The sequence below is a fragment of the Dipodomys ordii genome, unplaced genomic scaffold (genome assembly GCF_000151885.1).
Source record: "Dipodomys ordii isolate 6190 unplaced genomic scaffold, Dord_2.0 Scaffold15, whole genome shotgun sequence".
Lineage (NCBI taxonomy): Eukaryota > Metazoa > Chordata > Mammalia > Rodentia > Heteromyidae > Dipodomys > Dipodomys ordii.
In genome coordinates, this window is record NW_012267231.1 from 3,482,289 (window position 1) to 3,503,844 (window position 21,556).

Below are 21,556 nucleotides of genomic sequence, written 5' to 3' on the forward strand. Positions count from 1 at the left end.
ATCTAGCCAATCCCTCTCCATTCTGTAGGAAGAGCTGAGCAAAGGTCGGAGTTGCTGTTTGTAAGTGGTGATTAGATTTCCTCTGACAAAGAGATCACTAACTAACGTCATGGCATTACGAAGAGAAGCAAAAAGTGAGGATGGGCCTAAGTAGAGAGGAAGGAAGAGAGAGGAGCAATGGAGGGGAATGAGGGAGGAGGAGAGGAGCAATGGAGGGGAATGAGGGAGGGGGAGAGGAAGAAGGAGGGAAGGAGAGGGGAGAGAAGAGAAGGACGGGGGGGAGAAAGGAATGGCAGACAGGAAGGAGGGAAGAAAGGAAGGAAGAAGGGAAGAAGGGGAGAAAGGGAGGGAGAGGGGAAAGAAGAGGAGGGACGGAAGGAGGGAGGAAGGAAAGGTAGGAGGGAGGGAGAGAAAGAAGGAAGAACCAGGGCTGGGAAGGTGGCTCAGTGGTAGAACGCTTGCCTTGCATGCCTGAGGCCCTGGGTTCGATTCCTCAGCACCACATAAGCCAAAAGAAAAAAGCCGGAAGTGGCGTTGTGGCTCAAGTGATAGAGCGCTAGCCTTGAGCTGAAGAGCTGAGGGACAGTGCCCAGGCCCAGAGTTCAGGCCCCATGACCGGACACACACAAAAAAAAATAAATAAATAAATAAAAATAAAAAAAGAAGGAAGAACCAAATACAATCACCAGTGGCGTAGCTTGTGTGGTGATGGGTCACTCTTGAATTCTGAGCACAGTTTGCCTCCTAGGAGGATTGAGCGGAAAACTACAAGTCTTGAGGGGTGGCCGCAACCCATTCAGGTCATGTGACCTCAAGTCCATTGCTCACCCTGCCCCAACTCCATTCTTCATCCACTGAACGGGGAAATCTCTCCTAAGCCAGACAAAACCATTCAATGGAATAGGTCATCACTGATGGCTCTTGCCTACCTCCAGTTAGGCTGTCTTCTTTTTCTCATTCTCTTCCCATGACATGCCATTTGTAGCTTATTCTTAGGTCTTAATTAGCTGGGGGAAAACTGTCTATCTTTCCAAAGACAATAAACACCTTGCTCGTGTTTTCTGAAAAGGTGCATGTCTGTTCTTGATTTATTCATTCCTTCACCAAATCACCTCACTTGTACCGGACAGAAGCGTCAGCACGTCTTAACTTTACCACCACACTGCTGTACATTGTGCTATATTTTCCATCCCTCCCGTCTAATTCAAACTTTTCCCAAGTAAGCAAATCAGCAGTGACTCAGCCGAAAGGTGAATGCGCTCAGAATACAAACCCAGTAATGCACAGTCTCGTTCACTTCCCAAATGACAGCCGCTGGGATTTGATAACCATCCACTCAGTGCTAGCTCTCCAGAAAGGAAATCTGCTCATCTTTCCTCAAATCTGTATTAACCTCTCACTTCTTTAAGACCAGTCCCAGGTCTTGAACTAAGCCTGGGCACTGTCCCTGAGGGTTTGTGTAGAAGGCTAGTGCTCTTCCACGTGAGCTCAGCTCCACTTCCAGCTCTCTCTCTCTCTTTTGTTTTAGTGGTTAATTGGAGATGAGAGTCTCATGGACTTTATTGCTCTGTCTGGCTTCAAGACGTGATCCTCGGATCTCAGCCTCCTGAGTAGCTAGGATAACGGGCGTGAACCACATCGCCCGGCCCACAGAATCTCCTTTTAACCAGGTGACTCCCAGCTAGCAGATGTCTTGCTGGCATTCCGCTCTCCTTGCTCAGGGGGCTGTCCCTCTAAGGGAGCAGGGGTGGCCAATTCCCATAAGCAGATAGGATGGAGTAGATTCCATAACACCAAGCAGGCTTATTGTAACATCCAGACACGCTTCACAAAAGCACAAAGTAGACCAAACAAACAAATGTGTCAGCGGACTCCAGCTAGCCCTGGATCCCTGGAAGCGGGGGGGCAGTACCCGTCCTTCCAGACTTCGGGGAAGAAGTTCCCATCAGTAGGGCCGCCTTGCCTACTCCAGGCCTGCCCAGAAGGTTGAAGAAATAGCACCCCATGCTTCTGCACCCGCAGAGAGCACGAGGCGGCCCCACGCACAGAGCTGCTCAAAGCCAGGAGAGGCAACGCTGCTCTGTGGAGCCGGGCTTCCTTCCCCTGCACGTCTCGGTCTCCTCTCAGGTACCTCCAGCAGAGCAGACTTGAAGCCACGCCAGGACGGTGGAGGGCGGAGGATGTGTCCCCACCACACACACCGGAACAAAGTGTTGCAGGTGTGCGCAGGGCTGTCCCAGCAGATGGACTGACGCCAGTTGGAAGTTGGCAGAAAAACACATCCCGGGGGGATCTCTGTAAAGATCCTTCCCAAAGCCTCTGGTGCTCCTCGGAGTGTATTTTGGAGCGAGGACACGGATGCCATCTGTCCAGGTGAACTCATGGGGCTGGAAGACACTGAGCGTACACGAGCTTTATAAACGGTGCTGTGGACAAACTCAAGTCCAATGTCTGAGGACAGCATCCATGCCAACTCAGAGTGATCACTTTCCCGGGCTGAGCGTTGGTAGCTTAGCCGGTGACATGGGCACCGTGATAGGCTTTTAAACAGGTCACTCATTGCTTCCACATTCGCTGAACCATTGCAGCATGTTAAGAGCCTTCCTCAAAACTGCCCCAAACTGAGCCGGGTGCCAGTGGCTCCCGCCTGTCATCCTAGCTACTCAGGAGGCTGAGATCTGAGGATCGTGGTTCAAAGCCAGCCCGGGCAGGAAAGTCTGTGAGCCTCTTATCTCCAATAAACCACTCAAAAACCAGAAGTGGCGCTGTGGCTCAAGCGGTAGAGTGCTAGCCTTGAGCTGAAGAGCACAAGGACAGCGCCCAAGCCCAGAGTTCAAGCCCCGACCAAAAACAAAAACAAAACTTCCCTAAACCGGACCACAGCGTTTGATCACACTTCCTCAAACCAGTAATATGGAAGGGGAAATGATCACTCTATTTTTTTAACCTCTGTATAGTTAATTCAAGGTTGATTCAAACAAAATCAATGGCAAGCTGGTATGCTAAGTTGGAGAGGGTGGGCAAGAAGAGAAATAATAGTGACTCAGAAACAAATAGGCACACAAACAAACAAACAAATAAATGGAGATGAGGGGTTATAATGGTTGGTAATGTAATGAATGCTGGGGTGAAAACTGCTAAGCACCTTAATTTGTTAAGAATACAAGGACAGGGGGCTGGAGCATGGTTCAGGGGTAGGGCACCTGCTAAGGAGCACACAAAGTATCAGACACCAAGTTCAAGTCGCGGTCTCGGATGAAAAGAAAAACAATGCGGAGTCAGCCAGGTATAGTGGTGTATGCCTGTAATCCCAGCTACTGCTGTTCTACAAAGGTAGATTTCATGGTAGATTTCAAGACAATTACCAGATAGTGCTATTTCTCACAAGTATTTTGTCCATAGATACCTAGTAAACATCGTATTTGTATGCACATAGGTGTGTTTATCCACCTTATGTTTGTATAACACAGATAGATATCCTATATTTAAATATTATAGAAGCATCATAATATGTTCCGTGGGTTACATGTGAGTCTAGGCATATGATTCTGGAAAGATGCATACAAACTGTTAAGTCATATGAGCTGGGAAGTTGGACATTTTCTCCTATCATCTTTTTGTTGGTGGTGGTGGTGGTTGTGGGGCTTGAACTCTGGGCTTGGGCGCTGTCCTTGTGCTCTTCTGCTCAAGGCTAGCACTCTACCGTTTGAGCCACAGTGCCACTTCTGGTTTTCTGGTGGTTCATTGGAGATCAGAGTGTCACTGACTTTTCTGCCCAGGCTGGCTTTGAACTGTGATCCTCAGATCTCAGCCTCCTGAGTAGCTAGGATGACAGGCGTGAGCCACGGGTGCCTGGCTTTCTCCGATCATCTTCTAATGGCATCCTCTAAGATCCCTTAATGAACACTGCTCGCATACCTTTACAATCAAAGAACCAACAACAGATTCACACAAAACCAGCCAAGGGCTCTTTCTCGGGGGCCGGCCCACGGCTCTGGGAGGACCCAAACGCGCGCTCCGGGCCTTGGGTCCACCCAGGTTCTGCCTGCCAGGCTGTCCCACCCCAGGCAAACCAGGCCTCCATTCCCGTGGGGTACAGATGCTCACTGCCAAGGCCGAGGTGCCCGATCCCTGACTCCTTCCTTCCTCCCGGTGACTTGACTCGACCTTCCCGTACCTCCATGTCCCCGCCCGTTTAATGACAATTAGAAAAACACAACCTACATTAAGTGAGGCAGTGCTGGGAGGAGGCCCACGCTGGCCCGGGGCACGCACGGTGGAACTCCACCTCTCAGCATTAGGGAGCACGGAGTCAGAGCTCCAGGAGGGTTCGCTCAGATCCTGGCACTGTCAAGTCATTCGCTGTGTGGCCCGAGACGCGTCACCCAATTTGTGTCTGACAACCATTCTTGTATCTTAAAAGGAAGGTGGCTAAGGGGGTCAACTACTTTATGGTTTTCTAGCAATGGTTAGTCTCACATAGGCAAATCTAAGAACACACACTAAGCGCCGATAAAAATGATTTATTATAGAGTCGGGGCCAAGCCAAGAAAGCTCATGACAAGCACATAAAGAAATCACTCATTATCCTGTCGTTCACAATTACGAAGACCTACAGCATAAGCATTGTAGATGACTTAGATTAACAGGCATAGATAGATAGATAGATAGATAGATAGATAGATAGATAGATAGATAGATAGATAGATAGATAGATGTTTCAGGACAGAGATGATCATGTTAAGTCGGTACCTAGGCAAAGCCGGTGATTCCGGCTGTATGTGGATGCTGATTATGACAGCTCTGCTCAGTCCATCTGTGGGCTTTTGCTTAGGGCCCGAGGACTCTCGTTTAGGACACACAAATTGATTTGTTATAGTAACTGGCAGAGGAGGCTAAGGGTGAATGAGATTTCAAATGACTGCAAAGCTAACGATCCAATTTGGAAATCCATCCGATGGTCGTTACAAAGGCCTCTTTTAGGACACTATTTTGTGGGAACTTAGAACATAAACAAACACATGAATTGCTTTCCAGGGTGATAGACTGAATGGAAAACTTCCATGAAATGCAGCTACTCCATCTTGCTATTCGCTGATCCGGATGGGAGCGGAAATCAAGGAGGAGTCTATCGAAATGGAGACGTCAGACTGTGAGGAAAATATATTCAAATTGAAAGGTATGTTCCAAGCCGGGCACTGGTGGCTCATCACTATAATCCTAGTGCATCCAGAGTCTGAGATCTGAAGATCATGGTTCAAAGCCAGCTAGTGCAGGAAAGTTCCTAAGACTCTTATCTCCAGCTAACCATCCAAAGGCTGGACGTGGAGCTGTGGCTCAAGAAGTAGAGCATCAATTTTGATATTCTAAGTGAATAGTGCCTGGTTCTGGCACAGCAGAAAAATAATAAAGCATTAGAATTTAAATGTGGCTGTAACAAAGTTAAGATCAGTTGTGGTGAGGCTGCACCCAGTCTCTGGGAAGGGGTCGGCAGCAGCTCAGCTGCTCTTCCACATCCTTGTGCATGGAACTGTTCACACACACACACACACACACACACACACACACACACGAGAGCATCTGACTCCTTGTATTTCCAAAATCAAATGGTCCTTCATCTCTCATGACCTTGCCTAACTTGGTATCTCCTTCCGGTCCATTCTATCTCCTGGACATCTCTCCAAGTAGCCCTCCTTCTATCCTTCCTCCAATGATGGCATAATCTGTGGGTCTCCTTGCCCTGAGCCATCCAACACACACAGCTGTCGAAGGTCCTCTGCTCCCATTCCTCTCCTCCTCCAGTCCCCTGGATGCACACCTCCTACCTCTGACTCCTGCAGCTGATCACGAGGGTTCTTTTTGCCTGACTGTGGCTTAATTCTCCTACAGCTCTTCCACGGTGTCTGAAAATTGAGTTATATTATTGAATGGAACACTTTTCCCCCCTCTCTCTCTCTCTCTCAGTGTAATTAGACTTTGTCAGGAAAAAGAGAAAGGAAGAAACATCTTTTGTCCTCACTGTAGGCATTATTTTAATTTTAATATACTGGAATATTGCATTCACACTTGTAACGGTCCTGGTCCACATATGGTTCACTTTACATGAAAAGGAGGTTCAAGAATCTTTGCATGTTTTCTTATAAACTTTCTTGCAGTTGTTTTTTTTAGTTTTAACCAAATACAGGACTTTCCTTTTGTCCCTATTAAATTCTACATTTGGGGGTGGTGTACAAAGGAGTTACCATTCAAAAAGGCAGTTTGTGAACACAATGCATCTCCATCAGTATGCATCAAATGTTATGACCACACTTCCCTCCCCCACCTTTTTTTTTTTTTGTCAAAAATCTCATGATGTCAGGCCGATAATTGCTTTTGCTAGCTTTGCAACCTCTGAAAATCTCATCAACATGGGGGTGAGGGGGGGAGATAGAACCTTTCAGGAACAGCGCTGCCCAGTGGTCAGCCGCTGAAATTGCCCGTCTTGGGTTTTTCACACCAGTGAGATGTTGGGATGGGAGAAAGACAAAGGCAGCTAGTGTTCCCTGTCTGATACTACAATAAGTGTTATATACATTTACCTTGAAGGAGAAGGTGCAACCATCACCTTTATTTTTTTTTCCGGGCGACTACACCAAAGGTTAAGAAAGTACAATCGGTGAAGGGCGAGCGTGCAGAGGTAGGAATGGCCGCGTGAACATTAATTACCTCCGCCTGTCTTTTGCGGCCTGTGCCATCATTATCCAAGCTGACAACTATTCATTCCACTCATCCTCCGCTGAGGGGGGATTGCGATGACTCCCGCGTTTCACCATTAACGAGCGGTGACACCCGTGTACACCAATCTCCCTGTATTTCTGGAACTTAATTTCTGCCATTCAAACTTCAGGGTTAAAGATTGCGGAGTACAAATTTTTTTTGGGGGGGGGGTTGGCTATCGCTTCACTGTGCTACAACTTTTACAATTAAAATATTAAGAAGGGGCTGGGCACCGGTGGCTCATGCCTGTCATCCTAGCGACTCAGGAGGCTGAGATCTGAGGATCGAGGTTCAAAGCCAGCCCGGGCAGGAAACTCCATGAGACCCTTATCTCCAATAGACCACTCAGAAAACCAGAAGTGGTGCTGTAGCTCAAGTGGTAGAGCGCTGGCCTTGAGCTGAAGAGCTGAGGGACCAGCTGGGCTCTCCAACGCGGGTGAAAGGCTCCCCGGAGGCCGTCAACCCTGGTTAGACTCCCGGCGTTTGGACCTGCAGAGGATCCCGGATTGTTCTTGTTTTCTTGCTGCTCTCTTCCAACCCAGCTGTGCTTCCCAACGTCCGGGCTGCTTCCACCATTTTGGACTGGGACATGGAGCCCTGGGGGAAGCCGCCCCGTGCGACCCTGTGCGACCTCCGTAGGTGAACTCAGCTCTCAGGGTAATGACACACTGTGTGGGCACTGTCTGCAGCTATCTAGAAATGCTCGTGGAGCTGAGCAGACAGGCGGCCCTAGCTGCCTTGACCGCTTCACAGCGCCCTTCCCTGTCCTTCCCCACGCCCCTGCCGTGTCCCGGGCTCCCATTCCTTTATTCGCTTCCTTTCCCTTCCCTTGGTCTAGCCTGGCTATCTGCCTCTTCTGGGATAATACAATTTATGAGTGTGTTTTGGTTTTGTTTGTACCATCGGCTACTTTGAAAAGGGAAGGTATTTTTATTATTATGACTTGGGTGAGGTATGGAACCAGGATTTCACTGGGATTACAATAATTAAGACATTTTTAAGAATCGTTATTGTTCTTTATCAAGCTAAGGAGGACTTTGAAATGTGTGTGTGTGTGTGTGTGTGTGTGTTGGTTGGTTGGGATTTGAACTCAGAGCCAGGGTACTGTCCCTTAGCTTTTTTGCTTAAGGCTGGTGTTCTACCACTTAAGGCATAGTTCCATGTCTGGCTTTTGGCTGGCTTATTGGAGATAAGATTTTCAGGACTTTCCTGCCTGGGCTGGCTTGTCACCTCAATCCTCAGATCTCAGCCTTCTGAGTAGTTAGGATTACAGATGGGGTCTACCATGCCTGGAGACTTCAAGGCAATTTTTCACCCTTTGTCTTCTCCTAGTGAGCTATGACCGTACGTGTCCCTTAGATGGCCCTAAGGAGAATGTTCTGGAGTCATGAGCAGGATGAAGTACCTGAGGATGCTGATGAGCTCAGATGCAGCGGAACGCAAACCCCAAGACACACTTCCACAGAGAGATTGAGGAATACGAGAGGAGACAGGAGAAGGATGAAAGGAAATTAAGATGAGAGAGAACGAACCTCCCGGCCCTGGTCCACCGTCGGATAACCACCTTCCGTTTCACCAGATTTTATCTTTTTTCAATTACACACACACACACACACACACACACACACACACACACACACAGCATAATGGAAAATTCATATTCTACTAAGCCAACATTGACCAAAGTCCTAAATCATCATTTCCTTCTCTTTTTTCTTATGGCACCGGGATCTTCCCGTCCCCTGTCTTCTACTGTTTCTCACTGATTTAATCATCTGTCTCTCTAGTTGGACTATTAACTCTGGGAGAGCAATAAGCGGTCAGATCTACTCCATATCATATCCTTGGCACTTAACATAAGGTGGATTAAAAATTGTTTCTTAAATGATGAATGAAAGGTGAAGAATGAAGGAGCAGTGGCTATGTATCTGGCTTAAGTATTTTCAGTGAAAAAAAAAATATATATAAACACACATACACCTACACACAGGTACACATATATATACACACATATACACATATATTCAGCTTAAAACAAGTTTGAACCTAACAAATGTACATCGACTGAGGAAACAATTAGAAATCTATTTCGAAGAGATCTACTTTCTAAAAACAGGGCCCCAGGTATTTCAAAGTATCTCTAGTCATTTACGGTCCATGAACACTGACATTGTAAAAAGAATTAGTTTTAAAAATGAACCTTAAAAGCCGAAATCTGTTGGAATGAGGACACGGTGGCAAGGAGCAGGACTCTAGATGGAGAATTTGAGTTTCAGCCTCTCCTGTGTAGCCTCACCTGAGAGTCAGAGGACAAAGCAGGCCTAGGCAGCTCGCAGATGCCAGGACAGAGCTGCTGAACCAAAATGTGCCCGGCAGTGAAATGAAGGAGAGGGAGCTTCAAGAGAAACGAGGAAGTCAGAAGGACAAACAAATGGTGAAGGAAGGCTGGACAATAGGTTTTTATTTATTTATTTGGTCGTGGGGCCTGAACTCTGGGCCTGGGTGCTGTCCCTCTGCTCTTCAGCTCAAGGCTAGCGCTCTACCACTTGAGCCACAGTGCCACTTGCAGTTTTTTCTGCTTATGTGGTACTGAGGAATCGAACCCAGGGCCTCATGTGTGCAAGGCAAGTGCTCTACCACTGAGCCACCTTCCCAGCCCCGACAATAGATCGTTGGCCTCACAAACTTCCAGGAAACAGAAAGGGGAGCCTGCACTCAGAAAGCCATCCATCCGGTTGTCACCCTTCAACCCAGATCTGACACGAAGAAGACAGACAAGATGGCGGACATGGGCAACGACTCCACGAGCTCACTTCCTCTGCCATAGTTCTCTCTGAACAAAGCCTTGTCCAAATTATTCCCTTGGGGATGACTGATGTCTTTTATCCTGACTTGGATTCCTTGAATGGCTACACAAATAGGGACAGCAGTTTGGAGCCCGTTCTACCTTTTATGGACAGAGAACACACGCTGGATAACTCTGCTTCACTGGACTCTGCCTTGTTCAGTCCGTGTGTATGAGATGCTACCCTGAGGGACTCAAGTCGTGTTCCAAGAGCCAAGGACAATCATCTCAGGTGGGGTTAGTCCTCTTTCTCGACCCCTACAGGCTGCATACAACCCTGACTTCCATCCGTGCTTTCCTCAGTCTTGGACGGCCACTCCTTCGGGGTATGAGTTTTATTGCATTTACATTGACCACATAGGGAGAGTAAGATTTACAGAGATAAACCACCTTTTCTTCTTCTTGGTCCTTTGAAGCCAAATTATTTCTCCAGAATCAGAGGTGACTGGAGGCTTAGTGGATTATTCTCTCCCGTGTCAGATTCCTTCCTCATTTCTGTTATAAGGAATCCTCTTCCACTCTGGGTATTTCAAATGCAAGACTCCCAGGGCTTTTGGTAATCCTAGGAAAGGCCCCTGCTGGGAGCCTTATTAGCATCTCTGCCTCTTGATTTTTAGTTAATTCCTTTTAATATTCTATTACACTGCTGAGAGACAGGAGGAGGCGGCTCTGGGCAGCAGCTTGAGGGCGATGCTTTAGCACAGCATCAAGCTTGCAGTGAGTTAATAAACTGCACGGGACCTGCTTGGAGATCACACGGGAAGAGGTGAAAAAGGCCAGGCTAGAGTCCAGCGGCGGAGCACTTCCCTCACCCGAGCTAGGGCCTCCCAGCACGGAGCTGGGGACGGCGCCCAGAGAGAGGCGGCCAACACTCCTGGGGGCACAGTAATCGTGCATGAGCAACTCAAACAGTCCTCATGCCAAGAGCAGGGATGCGCTTTGGGATTTCCTATTGGTATCTTGCGTGATTAGGATTCTCTTGAAGCAGTCATACAGATGGCTTTCCGTTCCATGTGGCAGTTTCTGAGCACAGTGCAGCCTGGTCTATGTCACCCCCTCCAGCTTCTCCCCATCTCGCCCAACCTCCCCACCATGCCCATCAATTTACCTTGGTCCATTTTCACTACATATATATGTATGTGTACAATCTTATGACTACATCCTTGCATCCTTCCTCTCTTCTTTCATCTACCTCCTCCCCTTGTGCTCACCTCTGTGCGCATGTGCACACACACACACACACACACACACACACTCACTCACACACACACACACTTCAGTTCTAACCTCCTGGTATTCAGTTAGACTGTAAGTCTATCTACCAGGAAATGGTGTGATGTTTGGATAGCAAACAGACATTTGGAAAACCTCTCCTCTTCCCTATGCCTTATGGAAGGGAAAGCTGTTAGAGAATGGGTGGAGAAGGAGAGCTCACGTGGCATTGACATGCTTGCCCAGATCGGTGGAATGTCTCATACTGAGGCTAATTTCCAACTTTCAAGTCATAGTCACACGTGCTGCTAGTGTAGACAGGCAGAGACAGAAGAGAAAGAGACAGATGGACGGATGGACAGACAGACGGACGGATGGACAGATGGATGGCTAGATCCCAGAACCATTTCCTTGCCCTAATAAAGAGGTCAGAGCTCCCTAACTCTCTTTGGAGAATCCTGACCACTTCCAATCCACTGGGCACCCCACCTGGCCTAACTCGCGGGGAATCCCTGCGGAATGCAGATTCCAGGCCAGCAGGTGGGGCCCCTGGGTGGGCCTGGCTGATAAAAGCCAAGGTGAGGCTCCCACCTCCACCAACTCGAGAGCCACGTGAGCAAAACCACCACCTCCCGGCCGAAGCCTCCCGGACGGACCGGCTTCCTGTGCAATGGAGGAAGATCTGGACTTGAGCTAATCCCGTACACACTTAATAAGATGCGTCACTGCTCCTGTGAAAACTGATAGGCAGAGGGAAATTCTCCACACCTGACGACTCCAGGTGATTTTCACAGAGTGGAGCCAAGCCAAGCTCTTCTAGAAATGAACACATCCTCGTCTTGAAATCGCGAACTCAGCCAGGTAAGGCCAGAGCTCCGAACTGTTATTATTTTGGAGGAAAGGATATCACACACCCTTTCAAGGATATATTTAAACCTATGGGTACTCTCCCCAGAATGATAAACAAATAGCAAAAAAAGAAAAAGAAAAAAAAACTATTTTATGTAGAATGTGTGCCTCAATGATATTGAAAGTAAGGAAGGGAAGTTTACTGAGCGAAGTAAGTCGGCCCCAGAGAGACAAGGCTGTGTGTTTTCCCTCATATGCAGGAGCTAGAGTTTGCCTATAAACCTGTAAGTGGGCATGTGGGGTGGTGTGCAAGTGGCTGCAAATGTATTAACGGAAATAGAGTAGATGCAAGGCAGAACTCAAATAGCACAGTTCCTTAGAAAGCAAAGTCGAAGTTCAACAAAGTAAACAGTAGGGAGCAAGAAATAGAAAAGGGCAGGATAGATGAGTGAAGAGAAGGGAGGGGGAGAGAATGCAATCAAGAATCCACTTATATCCTGCAAAATTAAGAAAAGTCAAGGGAGAGAAGGGGAAGGGAGGGGTGAGAACGTTGAAAGGGTTGACTTTGATCAAGAGGAAGCACATTCAGCAACTGCTTTGTGGAAGTGGCAACTCCTTTGTACTACAGAAAGAGGGAAAGAAAAAGAGGGACTAGGGGGGGAGAGAGAGAGGAAGAGAGGAAGAGAGAAAGAAAGAAAGAAAGAAAGAAAGAAAGAAAGAAAGAAAAAGAAAGAGAGAGAAAGGAAGGAAGGAAGGAAGGAGAAAGGGAAAAAGAAAGGAAGAAGGGGAAGGAAGAGAGGGAGGAGGGAAGGAAGGAAGGAAGGAAGGAGGAAGAAGGAAAAGGAAGGAGGAAGGAAGGAAGGAAAAGGAAGGAAGGAAAAGGAAGGAAGAGGAAGGAAGGAAAAGGAAGAAGGAAAAGGAAGGAAGAAGGAGGGAGAGAGGGAAGAAGGGAGGAAGGGAGGAAGGGAGGAAGGAAGGAAGGAAGGAAGGAGAAGGAAGGAAGAAGGAAGGAAGAAGGAAGGAAGGAAGGAAGGAAGGAAGGAAGGAAGGAAGGAAGGAAGGAAGGAAGGAAGGAAGGAAGGAAGGCTGCTCAGAGACATACAACTACAGTCCAGTTCTAAAGTGGCGTAAGGGAACACGTAACCTGAATCACAGATGGAAGCGTCTCCCCTGAAAGCATCCGCTGAGGCTCACACCTGCTGGGGCGTGTGGAGAGGAACACAGGAGCGGACCACGGCAGGCCAAACCACAGCGCAAGCGCAAGGGAGACCCCATCCGCTCCCCCAGGAAGCGGATGGGCCGGGAAGGCCCCGACCCCGAGCCGTGGCTGGATGTCCAAGAGTCGCCGCTTGGGGTAAGGCAGCTTCCCCTAGCTACAGGCGATGCCTGGTGGAGAACACAGAGGTGAGCAGGAAGCGTGGGTGCCCGTGTCCTAACACGCAACCCGGAGGAGGGGTGGGCACGGCCGCCGAGTGGCCGGGCAGAGGCCCCTCAGTCCACACGGCAGCCGCCAGCAGCATGTGAGAGATTCTGCAGCTGTGGCGGCTCACCGACTCCAGGAAAGAACCCATTCAGGGCTCTCAAATCCTGTTTGCAATGACGGGTCTGAGAGGTCTCCTCCGTGATGGCTGTGTCTCCCCCCGCCCCACCACACACACACGTGTCGTGTACTACAGTGACCGGAACATCTCCACTTCTGAATGGTTTCTGAACACATTTGGACCCCATCCTTCCCTGAGGGACACAGACAGAGGATAATCACTTGGCCACCTGGAAATATCCATTCACTCATTAGCTCACTGACTCAACACACTTATTTTGGGGGTTGTGGGGCTTGAACTCAGGGAGCTGGACCTGAGCTCTTTTGCTCAAGGCTAGCACCCTACCACTTTGAACCACAGTGCCACTTCCAGTGTGTGAGGGGTTAATTGGAGATAGAGTCTCATGAGGATTTTTCCATCCAGGGTGTTTGCAAACCATAATCCTCAGATCTCTGCCTCCTAAGTAGCTAGGATTACAGGCGTAACCCCCAGTGCCTGGCCTTAATACAGTGTGTGTGTGTGTGTGTGTGTGTGTCTGTGTGTGTGTGTGTGTGTCTGTGTGTGTGTGTGTACATGTGCGCTAGTCCTGGGGCTTGAACTCAGAGCCTGGGTACTGTCCTTGAGCTTCTTTTGCCGGAGGCTACCGCTCTACCACTTGAGCAGCCGCAGCTCCACTTCTGCTTTATTTATTTTTTTCTTTGAGTAGTTTATTGGAGGGAAGAATATCACAGACTTTCCTGCTCAGGCTAGCCTTGAACCACAATCCTACTCCTGAGTAGCTAGGGTGACAGGCATGAGCCACCCAAACTCAGCTTCAGCACACATAATTTTAATACCTACTCTACACCAGATTAAGCACTGAGTACTTAAAACACACACACACACATACACACACACACACACAAAACACCAAGGATTGTAAAAGGTTTTTAACATTGTGATAAAGACTTGGGGTTTCTCTAGAAACCCCAAGAATTGTGGGAAGTGCTGTGACTTGAAAGATCCCTTTGTGGGTATTGGAAAGGACAAGTCACTTCAAGGGTACATCAAGGAGCCTGATAGCAGGGAAGAAATCCAAAGACCACTGTGTCCCTCTCCAATCTTCTGTTCTGCAGGCAGCTAGTCTTGCCTCCAGCTGGCTAGGTAGGAGGACTCAGGATATAATCCTATCACTAGCAACCCACAGGAGAGTTCCAGGCCTTTTAGGTGACCCCCAGATCGCAGACGCTCTGTGTGAAACATACAGCATCCACGCAGACCCCAGGGAACGGGCCCCTGAGGTTACATCCCTCCGTTCTGGCTTTCCTCTCCACAGCCCCAATAGCCTTGAGACTCGGGTCCTGAGCAGGTGGGCTGAGTCTCTCAGTGAGTGGGGCTTGGGTACTCAATACAACTTATTCACAAAGTGTAGGACTCGTAACAAGAGACTGCATCTCCAATAAATAACAACCACAAATAGTTTTTTTAAAAATTAGCCAGCTATAGACTGGAAGAGAGAACGGGAAAAGCATCATATTAATAATAATTATTGGAAGGTGATAGCTTGTGTTCCCTAACACAGTTCCAACACAAATGTCACTGTGAGAGGCGATATTTCATTTCACTACTAACAAATCAGGCATTTAGCGTACTGGGGGAAGAATGAGTTGGAACGACTTTAAAGCCACGTTAACCAGAGAAACTGCAAAAATATTTATATTCTTATGAAGGAAGGAAGGGATGTCCCTCCTGGGCGTATTTAAGTATTCCCCATCTTTTGGATAAATGGTAATGCTCAGTAAGAAAAAACAAAACAGAAAAAGAAAAGGATGACCTTAACAATAATCCTCTCCAGGCCGGCTAGGACTCGGCTTGCCAATGGACCAAAATCATTTGCAATATGTGCAGGATAGGAGTTTCTAGACTGATTTACAGAGATGATAGGCTATGATAAACCTAAAACAACATCAAAAAAAAAAAAAAAGAATGATCCAAACTCCTCAAACCCGGACCAGCTTTCTTCCCATAGGGTGGGCCTTGGTCATATGTAAAATCACTCACTAACCTTTTGTGTGCTGTCTGCAGTTCGGTTCAGCCGCCCAGTGGGGTTCAGGACAGGAAAGATAAAGAGGAGGAGAAAACCAATCCATTCCGAGAGGTGTTTCATATACTGAATGGGATTGCTAAACCAAACCCTGGTCTGGCATGGTCAGGGCTTTCTGTAGCCAGGTCTCTTCTCTGTCCTTCCTTCTTAGAGACCTCAAGCAAGGGCCATATGGAAAATTTCACGGGATAAACGGTGATGTCAGGGCCTAAAAGCCATCCCCCCGGGTGAGCCCCTTTCATTCTTTGTCATTTCCAGTGGCCATTATGTATGTTACACCCGGAAGAGAGCGCCTCCGAAAGGGCCTGACCCGTGAGCCATTTACTTTTCAAACAGCTCCAAAGGACTTTCAATGTCCTGTTGATTTATTGCGGATGGTACTGATTCTTAGGAGACTGGAAGCTGTTATTCTGAATGGGTACTTTGGTGAGACAGAGTCAATGAAAGCCACGAGTCTGATAAATCTGTGCAGGGCTGAATGTCTTTGAAACAAATACCAGGCCCCTTACCACAAAAAGGCATGATGCGGGCGAGGCACTGCCTAGAGGTACCAGGCGCTCAGAACAAACGACTCCAGGCTTAGTTTGCCTTCCCAATCGCCGAGGTTTTGAATACCAATACAGCCAACAGATTCCTGTTGAAATAAGCTCCAGGAACAGTCCCGTGTGTCCTAACAGGAATCTTGGGTGATTAAACGAGAGAGAAATCCGCATGAATAATCACATCTGATACGCGAGGTACACTCGACGCCCCTCCGATGAGCCCAACTCTGTCCCACATGGACCATCGCACGCGGGATTGATTCAGTCTCATTGCCGATTCACCTAGTAACAGAATAATCCTTTAGGGCAGCCATTTAGAGGAGCTGACTGCGAGGATTCGAGAGCAGCTTCGTCTCTCGGCATCGACATGGTGGGAACTTGGGATCGTGTTCTTCACCTGTCCCTTGCTGTTCTACCCTGATAGCTCACAGATTTCTCCGTGCTCAGGGCTACGTAGACGCCAAAGCACTTTCCTGGCTGCTCCAGGACGGTATCAAAGCCAACAACAACAGGAGCCTGAACGCTTGGTGAAGTGCAGGTATTGTTGGGGTTGAATCCAACTTACCCAGGAGGAGTCTGTCAGCTTGCCTAAGAAATTTAAAAGAGTCTATTTAGCCTGGCACTGTCACCGCGTCCCTTATTTATGTTTCTCAATGGGAGGGGAGCGGGAAAGAGCAGCCAGAGGAGCTGGTTCCTGCAGCCATCCAGCTGCTCAAGCAGTTAATATAGCTGTAGAAAGAACATGATTTACACAAGAGCACTTCCCTGGACACGTGCATGTGAAGCCCTAGACTCACTCATTCTGGGAGATAGACACACACACACACACACACACACACACACACACACGTGTACTCTGGCTCTGATTGGCACACGGAAGACAAATGAAGGATAGGAATGTTTAAACAGCCTCTATACATAACCTCTGCCCTTGATGGTACACAGGAGACTAACTGACTTGCTGACAAAAATAAAACAAAACAAACAAACAAAAACCCACTCAGATTTGCCTGCAAGTAAGAGCCAGGAGAACTCTGTGCGAGTTGGGAGTGGAGGTCACTGGGGAGGACTGCTGATTGAGGAATCACATTGGCAAAACACACACGGGGATCCCAGGATCCACGGAGCTGACCAGCCAGACGGGAGAAGCAGGCCCAGACTTCAGTCGGACCGGTGAGCAACTATCATCCCCCGCCCCCCATTTCTGTGCGCCACGGTCAGGTGGGAAGCATAGGGGGCCACGTACCTGGTAGGGCCCCTGGGTGCAGCCGCAGTAGCTGGTCTCCATGGTGTAGCTCCTGGCCACGCCCATCTCCCGCCACACCACCACCCTGGCTGTGGAGGCTCGAGACTTCTCCACAGAGAAGCTGCAGCTGCTCATCGTGAAGGCTGGCGCCAGCTTATCCAGAATCCGAGGCAGAGTCTGCAAGAGTTAAGAATGAGAAGATGGGGCGAGGAGGAACTTGCGAACGCTCGCTATGGAGATCGAGCATCTCTAGCTAGCCAAGAGTTGGTGCGCGCTACTGGGAGGCATTTATGCGCCTGAAGGCACGCACCCCCAGCTTCTCTTTCTGTTCTTTCTGCAGGGGAGGAAACTGGAGCCCACGGCTTGAGTCCCACCAGCGCAGAGCAATTCCGACAGGAGGTTGGAGCACCAGCCTCGCCAGGACTGCACCACCAGCCTCGACTCTCCCTTTCCACCTCCCGGCGTGTCTCGGCTGCACTGCTGAATTGAGCCCCGGGAAAGGCCAGGATGTCACAGGGATCTGAAAGCCCATAGAACGACCCCAGCTTCCCTAGGTGGGGGCACAGGAAGACCCCCAACACCATCGGGACCACTGGTTTCCAGATCACTCAGCAAGACGAACAAGGGAAAATGAGCAGATAATTGCCATAAAGGTACTTAAAAAAAAAGCAGTCTCTTCCTCGAAGCCATAAATCAGAGGCAGAATCCACTGTAAAACTCCTGAAACTCCAGCCTCTCCGGATTCATACGTCCCACCTTCTCTTGGAATTAAAGGGCCTTATTTATGACCGCATAATCTCCAGCATCTGTGCTACTGCCAGTCTAAGTGACACGGACAGGACTGGCAACCACGCCAGCACCGCAGAGGACAGCGACTCAGAGCTGATGGCGCTCACAGCCCCGGGGTCAGCCCGAAGGCCGAGCTCTGGCAGTTTCAGAACGTCGGTGACACTGACAACAGAGTGTCCCCGCTTTAGTACTGACGAAATAGTCACAAAACAGCACATACTATAAAATCATCCTAGCTACTCAGGAGGCTGGGAGCTGAGGATCATGGTTCGAAGCCAGCCCGGGCAGGAAAGTCTGTGAGACTCTTATCTCCGGTGAACTATGAGAAAAAGAAGAGGCAGATCTGGAGCTCAAGTGGTGGAGTGCTAACTTTGAACAGAAAGCAGCTCCGTGACAGCGCGCCCAAGCCCTGAATCCGAGCCCCGAGATGGACGCCAAAAAGAGGGAGGGAAGGAGGGAGGAGGGGGAGGAGGGAGGGAGAGAGAAAGGAAGGGAAGGGGGAAGGAACGGAGGGAAGGAATGGAGGGAGGGAGGAAAGGAGGGAGGAAGGGAAGGAAGGAAGGAAGGAAGGGGAAAGAAAGAAGGAAGGAAAGAAAGGTCAGAATTTGAGGCTTTGGTTCAAATATGAATCACAGATACAGGTGCACACCATTTGACAAGAATATGGATACATGATTCTTACTCTACGCCATAAATATTGCCAGCTTCACTTTCACGTGGTTCAAATCACTTTCTCATTGCTTTTGGAATCTCTCCTCTGGCACAAGTCCATCCGTTAATCTCCCTGCATCTGAGCAATGTACAGTTACCTTTCTGTTGACTTCTGTAATTCTATTGAGTTCAAGGGCATTATTCTTTTGCATTGCATCCATATTTTATGGCCCACAATAGGGCCCGTCTAGGTGCTTTATATGAATGTGTATTCTGTTGTTGTTGGAGTCATCTATAGCTGTCAATCATATTCGGTTGATTGACGGCACTGTTCAGTACAGAGATGTACTTATTGATTTTCTTCCTGCTAGATCTATTCAATAATAGAGGGACTATGTGGCCTCCAGTTGTAACTGTATATTTATCTATTCCTCTTTTCACTATGTTGATCCAATTAGATACACACATGCTAATATCTTCTTGGAGCACATATAAATACTTGTTAGTTTTCCTCACTTTGATGTCTGCTCTATATGAAATTAATATAACTAATCCTGCTTTCTTTTGCTCAGCATATATTTACATGCCATCTACATATGTCTCTTACTTAATATGGCTTTCTTGAGGACCATATGTAGTTTCGCTCTTAGGTTTTATATTCTGTTTTTGTTTTGTTGTTGTTTGATGGGTCGTGGGGCTTGAACTCTGGGCCTGAGCGCTGTCCCTGAGCTCTCTCACTCAAGGCTAGTGCACTACTACTTTGAGCCACAGAGCCACTTCCGGTTTTCTGGTGGTTAACTGGGGATAAGAGTCTTATGGACTTTCTTGCCCAGGCTGGCTTTGAACCTCGATCTTCTGATCTCAGTCTCCTGCGTGGCTAGGATGTCCAGCGTGAGCCACTGGTGCCCGGCTGGCTCTTAGGTTTTTGACAAGTTCTGTGTTTTAGAATGTGGACAGTCAACGCCATTGTTGAGACATTTGGGCTGATATCTACTGTCTTTTTGTCCCCTTCCTATTCTCTTTCACCCTTCACTCTTTTTCTGCTTTTTGTGATTGCAAATGAACATTTTTATCATTCCATATTCCCTCTTTTCATCTTTTTTTCACTTTTTTGTGGTTGCTTTATAATTCTCAATATGCATGCAAAATTCATCCAAGCCCAATTTCAAATGATTTGATACATCATTCCACAGATAGTGTGAATATCCTTTAGTTACAAAATAATCTTAATGATGAACCGTGTCTGGTGGGCATTTTATAACCCCAGCTTCAGGGGTTATAAAGTGGAGACAAGAAAGCATGGAATTCCAATGCTTGATAAGAAATGTACGCATTATCCTGCCCATGTAATTGTAACTCCTCTGTACAGTGTGTTCACAAAAAAAAAGAATAAAAAAAAAGAAAGCATGGAATTCAAGGCCAACTTGGGCCACATTCACGTCATTACGGTCACTCCTGTCACCAGGAAACATGAACACGTGGACTGCTGCAATGAACAAACTGACTTCCATTAAGCTGATCGAAAATAAAATCCTAAGAGCTTTTCTATTTCCACGTCACTTGGTTTTCCTCCAGAGCTCTTCTGGTCTTCATAGGAGTCCACGTCTCTGGCCTACATTCTTCCTTCTCTCCAAATATCTTCTTTCAAAGCGTCTCTCAGGCAAGTCTACAAGAAATACATCTCCTCAATGCTCCTTTATCCAAGAAAGTCTTATTCTGCCTCCACTTTTGGAGAGTAACTTCTCAGGGGAAAGGATTCTGGGCAGGTGGAGTGTTCATCTCAGGGCTGAACTTTTTACTCCCTTCTCTTCTTTTTTTTTTCCAGTTCTTCTTGGGAGGTCAGGGGTAACATCATCCTTTTGCCGTACTTTGGGATGATACAGTTCTTTGTCTCTCTGCCTCCTTGTAGTATATAGTTTAATTTTCAGTAGTTTGAAAATAATATTCTTCTGCATCTGGGTATCTTTGATTGGGGGGGGCATGGGGGCAGAAAGGCAGTGAGTTCAAGGACAGCCAGGGCCTTGAAGGTAAACACACACATGTAGACGCATAGCTATTACATGTCATTATTGCTACCGCTATGACTGTTACACTGGCTTGGTGCTGTCTGAGCTCTCTGGTTTGGTGTCTTGACATTAAGCGAGTCTGTTTTCCACCAGCTAATACAATCCCAGGGCAATGGCCATGCGTTCTAAGCCACTGCCTGTATCTTGGGGGGGGGGGCCTTGATTAACTAGGACCCTCCGCCGGAGTCTGGCCCACAGGGCAGGGGTGAGGTGAAACCGATCATCCTCCGCCTATTTCCACAGGAATCGCCGATCTGTTCAAGTAACTGGCGCCAGAACTGTAGCACTGTAAGTTTTCATCTCGTTTCTCTTTTAGGTTTGCATAACTAGTTCCATATGAGAGAAAGAGAGGCAATGACAGCATTCTAGATGGGAACTTGGGTGCGTGGGTGCGTGCGTGTGTGTGAATAGGAAACAGATGAGTGCTACAGCTCAAAAGGAACATTACTGTCCCACAGGCATGTAAAGGGGCTCAAATGAGACATATATATATTTGTATATGTATACATATATATTGTGATAGCATGTACACTTATTATGAACGTGTCCTTCAACAGACTTTTCTGGCTCTTCTTTTCTAAACGTAGGCTATAGAAGTTTTATTTAAAGATGATTCAAGAGCAGAAAGATGCCGCTGTGATCCAGCCTGTTCCTAGACACAAAGTACTAGGCATCTCATTACAGAGATTAGAGACAGGCAGAGCAGAGCCCAACAGACCAGGACAGAGAGAGGTCCAGCTCCCACAGACACTTGCTGATGGATTACTCGGCCTGCCTGAGTTTGGGGGGCCTTCATCTCTACAATGGGAGAATTAGTCTTCCCTGGTTATGGTTGTATATTCCTATCTAGCCACGGCCTGGGACGGGGGCTGGTGTGTTCCACCGTCCGGAGACGGCGCAGGCAGAGACTGTGAGAGGCCTCGGGATGAGCTGTGCACATTTGGGTACGCACCGGGTCACGACCACGCAGGTGCTG

General features: G+C 48.0%; 1 protein-coding gene across 1 annotated transcript in view; it reads right to left on the reverse strand.

The window, feature by feature from the left end:
• Agbl1 (ATP/GTP binding protein-like 1) overlaps positions 1-21,556 on the reverse strand; it is a 361,783-nt gene that overhangs the window by 133,685 nt on the left and 206,542 nt on the right. Inside the window, exon 20 of the mRNA XM_013011882.1 lies at positions 17,075-17,251. Coding sequence (XP_012867336.1) covers positions 17,075-17,251 — 177 coding nt within the window. The remainder of the gene's footprint in view (positions 1-17,074; positions 17,252-21,556) is intronic.